Source organism: Ceratotherium simum, chromosome 7 (genome assembly GCF_057802395.1).
Source record: "Ceratotherium simum simum isolate JZ-2026a chromosome 7, ASM5780239v1, whole genome shotgun sequence".
NCBI classification, from domain to species: Eukaryota; Metazoa; Chordata; class Mammalia; order Perissodactyla; family Rhinocerotidae; genus Ceratotherium; species Ceratotherium simum.
In genome coordinates this window covers 47,186,680-47,193,382 of record NC_141906.1, presented here as the reverse complement: position 1 = coordinate 47,193,382, position 6,703 = coordinate 47,186,680, and the positions used below count along the sequence as shown (strand labels likewise).

At 50.4% G+C, this 6,703-nt stretch overlaps 1 protein-coding gene across 1 annotated transcript in view; it reads left to right on the top strand.

Moving 5' to 3' along the window:
* The first annotated feature begins 2,471 nt into the window (after positions 1 to 2,471).
* Positions 2,472 to 6,703, top strand: part of LOC106801398 (uncharacterized) — a 64,453-nt gene continuing 60,221 nt past the window's right edge. The window contains exons 1-2 of the mRNA XM_087434079.1: positions 2,472 to 2,528; positions 4,521 to 4,716. Coding sequence (XP_087290205.1) covers positions 2,472 to 2,528; positions 4,521 to 4,716 — 253 coding nt within the window. The remainder of the gene's footprint in view (positions 2,529 to 4,520; positions 4,717 to 6,703) is intronic.

The window sequence follows — 6,703 nt, the reverse complement described above, 5'->3', positions numbered from 1 at the left end:
GAGGCTTTCAGATTGCCCAGACCAGTAACATTACAAAAACATTTAGGAGGGAAACTGAGGTTGCCAACTTTTTGTTTTGCCAAAAAATGACCAAAAACAAAACCCCCAAACTATCACAAGTATAATATCCACTGATACAAAAAAAGAATACATTACTCTGTCTAATAAGCTCTCATTTTGCCCCAGACTGGCAAAAGCCTCCCCATGGACCTGCGGCCATCAGTAGACAAGCCTGAGACCTCTGCTGTAGAGACTACGCAGCCAGGCACAGACAGGGCAGAGGGAACAGGTTTATGAACATACACTGCTGACCTCTGCTCTTGGCAGCTGCAGCCAGGCCACGAACCCAATTTCAGTTTTGAGGGTTCCTACTTCTGCAAACACTCTGAGGCATGCAGACTTCACCATTCTAGACCTCCTCACTCTGGCTTCATTGCTTATATAATTTATCCCTCAAGATGGACACAGCGCCGCACAGCACAACCCGGCACATCTCTGATGCACAAGGTAGTGTGCATCATTTATCCTGAGTGTGAGTCCTTGTCCCCTTCACAGCATCACACAGGGACCCAGCACGGCGTGTCTTTCACAAACCTGTATTCACCATGCTGAGTATGCTCTTTGTCTTTTCTCTACCGTTCCTGCAAAGCTAAGGTCATATGGACCGAGTTGGAAGAATGACAAGGTCTATATTATTCATTCATTCATTCAATAAATATTTATTGAAAGCTGATTATGCACCAACCTCTATGCCAGGTGACAAGGACGTAGTAGTAGGCAAACAATCAAACTCCCTTCTGTTATGCAGGAAGAACATGGGAGAAACAAATGAACAGATAAATATGTAATTATAAAATGTGATAAGAACAGTGACAAATAAAGAGTGTCATGAGAGAGTGTAACAGATGGAGTGGTTAAGAAAAGCTTCGCTGAGAAATCGACATTTAAGCTAAGGCCTGAGAGATAACGTAGTGGATATTCATTGTTTTTGTCATCTTCGATCCACTTTCTCTTCTTCTGCTAACGAGACCCTGATGACTATCTTTGGGGGCTTTCATTCAAGGAGCCCTGTTCTTCTCGTGCTGGGGTTGGGCGTGTGGCCATGTGAGGTGAAGCTGACTTTCTTTCAGGGCTTCGAATCTTGAGTGGAGTAATGCAAGGACAGAAAAAACTGGAGTGGGGAGAGTGTGCTGTGTGAGGGGTAGAGCTGAACCAATACTCTGGAGGGGCGAGCTGCACCGGACCTCGTGGGGCCAGATTAAGAGTTTGAATTTTATCCTAAATACAAAGGAAAGCTGTAAAGATATTTTGAGCGTGAGGGGAATGCTTTTAGTAGCAACAAATATCACAAAGGAAAAACAGAACAATTCAATGAACAGTGTAAAGAACTGTGAATTGGTCACCCCGGTTCTTCTCTGAGCAAGCTCCAGGACCCTAGGAATGTGTTAGGCTCCTATTATCTCTCTTCCCCATTTCCTCCTCTATAAAATGAGGCGGTAGATTAACTTATCTCTAACTTCCCTTCCTTCTCTGACGTTTCATGATCTACGGTGAAACCTTGTCAAATTGGACAAGGCGTCCATCATTAAGAAGTTCACAAAAAAGTGGGAGAGAGAAACACAGCCGACCTCTATGACACCTGTTGTGTTCCAAGGAGTTATCATGTTTAAGTGGCTTACAAGTTGATTTTGCCAACTTATGGTCATGTTGGCTGCCCAACGATTTCAAACAGTACGAGGCTCAGTAGCCATTCATTGAAGAACTTTGAAACTAGGCATTACTTAAAGTGTAATTCTTTTTTTTTTTTTTAATTTTATTTATTTATTTTTTCCCCCAAAGCCCCAGTGGATAGTTGTACGTCGTAGTTGCACATCCTTCTAGTTGCTGTATGTGGGACGCGGCCTCAGCATGGCCCGACAAGCGGTGCGTCGGTGCGAGCCCGGGATCCGAACCCAGGCCGCCAGCAGCGGAGCACACGCACTTAACCACTAAGCCATGGGGCCGGCCCGTTAAAGTGTAATTCTTTGCAAAACTGAAACATAGTGACATCAACTGAATGCTTCATGACAGAAAACAGTAGTGTGAGTCCTGACTCTTGGGTGAAGTTCACCAAGATCTTGTAACTGTTGAAACGCCTGTGTGTGCTGTGTGTGTCAGTTATCTACTGTATGACAACTGGATAACAAACCACCCCACCACTTAGTGGCTTAAAACAACAACCATTTTATTTCTCACGGTTCTCAGGTTGCCTGGGCTCATTCATGTGGCTGTAATCAGCTGGTGGGTTGGCTGAGGGCTGGTGCAGCTGAGATGGCAAGCCTCTCTGTGCCTGGGGTCTTTCATTTTCAAGGAGGCTGGATCAGGTTTCTTCACTTTCTTCACAGCATTCCAAGAGAGCAAGGAACAAGGCACAAGTGCTCATGGAACGTCCATGCTTTTGCCATGTTAGCTGATGTCCCAAAGGATGTCACATGACCAAGCCTGAGGTCAGTGTGGGAGACAACTCCACCAAGGGCCTGGATACTGAGGTATGATTCATTAGAGGCCATTAGCGTAACAATGTGTGAACTGTCCCTCTTAGACATGCATTGCAAGACATGCAACTTTAACTTATACATTTTAGTGCTTTCACATATTTACAATATACATGTTATTACTAGCATAAGGAAGCATTTGGGGTCACCTTATTAAGGGACTGGATCCTACATCAAATGGCTCTGCTTGCCTCACAAAATTATTCATTAATTTTTAGAAGTGGCCTTGGGAAGTTATGTACATAATATTTAGAGGAAAATAGCATTTACAATTATAATGAATTAAAGCAATTCACACCGCGGTACCACTGCCCCCATCTGGAACTTGAGGCTTGCGAATTTCATATTTAGCAGCATCCATGTACCCCCAGTCCTTCTGCCCTGGTATGCACGTGCCTGTCTCATCCACTAGGTCTCAGACTCCTTTGAGGGTAGCAATCTTACCTCACCCATGTTTGTGTCCCTCACTCTTCTAGCATCTACAACACTCAGTAGATGCTCCCTAAGTGCTTGTTAAATAAACTAATCAATAGCTGCCTTTTATTAAACGTCTATATGTTCCAGTGACTTCATTTGCAGACTGGATCAATTCCCTCTCAATGCCAGAGATAAGTATTATTCTCTACGGTCTACAATTGAGGGGACTGAGGAGCAGAAGGCCCAAGGTGGACAGGCTGGGATTCCAGCCCAGTCCCATCTGATGCCACTTCACTGTACTCACTGCCGCTTTATGTGCAGAGCAGGAAGGAGACTATTTGTCAGAAGTGAAAAGATGGCCTCAAGGTGTAAAGAGAGGGGCAAGAAGAAAACAGAAAGAGGCAGTAGACTGCAGGGGCCTTCAAACTGTTCACTGCCTTTGCAATAAAATAAACACTTGTTAACGAAGAGATTGGGCACTGAAACCCAGGTGGAAAACCTGCAGGAGAGCCAGTTCTACAGCTCTTAAAAAAAATCAAGACCAGTTAATTCTTGGGGTTGGGCAGAGGAGGGACTGGAGAGGTCTTGCTCCCAGGGCTGGCCCTATTGGGCAGGTGACAATACCACACATACAAGGGTATTAAGGGTGTCCTGGGGAGAAACGTAGCCATTATTTTACATTTGCCTGTAGTTTTTATTACCTACTGGACCAGTAATAATACTAACAACAGCTACCATTTAGATACTACAGTACACATGGCGTGGGGTAGGGGGGCTGTGCAAAGTGCTTTACACCCAGTGCATGATCTCAATGAATCTTCACAACAACCTTATGAAGTAGATTTTATTATTCTTAATTTATAGATGAGGTAACTGTGCCCAGGGAGATTAGCTTTCCCGGGATTTCCCAGCTTTTAAGTGGTAGATCTAAAACCTGTCTATTTGACTCAAAGCCCTGAATAACATTTAGCTGTGGGCCGTTTGCGTCTTTGTTGCTGGTCTGAGGTGGGGAATTGTGAATCCCGTGTTTTCATGCAAAGAAAGCTGCGCACGCATGTGTATGTGTGTGTGGGACATACAAAAAACAAGTCCAGGTCAGGATACCTGTCCACTTGAAGTTTAAAAGCCTACTTGGGTGGAGAGTGGCAAAAATCTCTCTCTACTCATTCATTCACTCTTTCGCTCCCTCAAGAAGTATTCATTGCGCACTTCGATATTCCAGGCAGGGCGCTTAACCCAGCCCTAGGAGAGAGAATGGTGAACACCAGAGACGTGGTGTTTGCTCCCCTGATGTCCGATTTGACTATCTCCTGGGCGAGGCATTCAGAGAAGCAGGAAATGTATCAACGCGGGGGATGACTTCTGCACCGGCTGCGCGGGAGCGGGAGGAAGGGCGCTGAGCGGCTGGGTGGTCAGGGCAGCCTCCCCGGGGGCAGCAGCGGGTCCGGGGCTGGCCCGCGGAACCGGCTCGGAAGCTAGCGTGGGGGCCGGGCTGGCCGGGGGGAGGCGGAGAAGGGGGTGGCCAGCCAGTTAGGGTTAGGGCGAGAGGATGCGGCTTCCCGGCGGCAGAGGGCGCCTGGCGCTGCGGTCCCGCTCGCCGGAGCCGCCCGCGCGGGCGCCGAGAGGAGAGGAGAGGCGAGGCGAGGCGAGGCGAGGCGAGGCGGGGAGCGCGAGCGGCGGCGGCGGCGGCGGCGGCCACTGCCACGTATTCCCGGCGGTGGCGGCGGCGCGGGAGGCGCTGAGCGGCGCGGGCGCCCGCGGGCAGGTGGGCAGGGAGCGGTGCGGCTGGCGGGCGCGGGGACCCGGCAGCGGGCACCGGGCGGGGGCGCCGGCGGCGGGACAGCGCGGTTCCCGCCACGCCGGCTCCGCCTCCGCCTCCGCGCCGGGCTGACGGCCGAGGCCCGGGCGCCGAGCGGGTCCCGAGCGCAACTCGTGCCGGCGGGCGGGGGCCGAGGGGACGCGCGTCTGCCTGCCCGTCGCGGCTCCGGACACGGAATGCCCGCCGCTGCGGGGCCCGGGCCGCGGCCGAGAAAAGTTGGGGCGGACCGCGAGCCCGCGTGGGCCGGGCGGGAAGTGCAGGTGCCGGGCGGACTCCGGGGGTCGGAGAGGGACGCGGTGAGAGGGGGTCCCGGGCTGGAGGCGGGGCGGCCCGGAGGGCCCCGTTTGGGAAGGCGGGAGACGCGGGGACTCTGCGGGCGGGAGGAAGGGGTGCGCTCAGGAGCTTGGGCGGGAGTGGGCAAGTGTCCGGCCGGGGGCCCTGCGGGTGAGGAGGGAGGGAGGAGGGGAGGCTCGACCCCCCGGGGGGGGGGCAATCCCTGGGGGCCGGGGGACCAGAAACGAGCCAGCGGCGGGGTAGAGCGATGGGGAGTGGGCTTTGCCTTCTGCCTGTCTCTTTCGGGGCAGACCCCAAGAGAGGGGTCAGGCTCAGAGTTGGGGACACCTTTGTCGACTGAAGACCCTATAGGGAGTTCCTGTAAGGGGTGGGGGAGGGAGCTGAGCGTTGCTTCCTCTACCGCTTGGGTCAAGTACCGCCCCTCCCCATCTGCCGGATTCGCCTCCCAGACTGCAGTGCTTTTGTCCTGGGGAAGTTGAGGAGGGACCCCTGAGTGGATGGGATGTTTAGGGATTCCAAGGTGAGTAGGATTGGATTGCATGAAATCATAACTGTCGCTGGGAGCTGTCTGAAAACATAACTCTGACCTCCTCCCACACCCACCCACCCCATTTCCTCTCCAGTCTGACAACGTCTGGATTCCCTTGGTTGGGCTAGCAGGTCCCCAGAGCCCAGCAGCACATCTGCTCACAGGGTCGTGGGTATAAGACGTGGCCCTTTATTCTCTGGCTGAGGTTGGTTATTTCAGAAACAAGTGGTTCTGGAGATGCTGGATGCTTCATTAGAACAACCTGTGTGGTGTCCCTCGACAATGGAGATGACTCATGTTGGCTTTTTTTTTTCTTCAAATAAACTTTGTATTCAAGACACGAGTATGCCAGGTCATTTGCAGCAGTGATAGAGCTGGAGATGCACACTGTGGGCCTCCTGAGCCCTAGTTCTAGTCCTAGATACATTAGAAGGAGAAGGGATGGGTTACTCACCCTCTCTGGACCTCAGTTTCCTTATCTGTGAAATGGGGTATAAAGAGAGCTAGATAATCTGAGGGAGGCACGAGTATGTTTCTGAGGGAGACTGAAATCTTTTTCCTTGTGAGACTAGATCAGCTACGCAAAATCAACCTCAGCCTGTTCTTATAAAGAAATTAGGATCCATTTAAAAGAAAACAGATAAGAAGCAAGAAAGATTGCAAAAAGCAAAACAAAACGAAAAACTAGTGATCATTGGCACTAGATTTACAATATGAATACTGTTCTCATGCAGGCAATTAGTGTACATGGCTGGCCAGCTATCTTTACTATAAAATTGTTAAGTGGGCTTAAAAAAGATTATGTATATCTCATCTGTGGACCTGAATTTTTTCTTTTGTTTTAAACTTCAAGCGTGGAGTGATGCTCAGTTGAATTGGTCTTGGTGCAGCCTTACTTGAAGACCATCCCCAGGAGCTCTCATTGCCATAGCACGATAGATATCCTTCTGTCTTACTGAAGCTGGGATCCTTGTACCACCACACTTCTGTCATCTTTTCCATTCTGGCTTGAGACGTGGTGAGCTGATTCCTGTTGCATCTGGCATTTCTGAACTTCCCAGGTTTCTTTTCAAGTGAGAGTAATTAATAGGCAAACAATGCATTAGATGC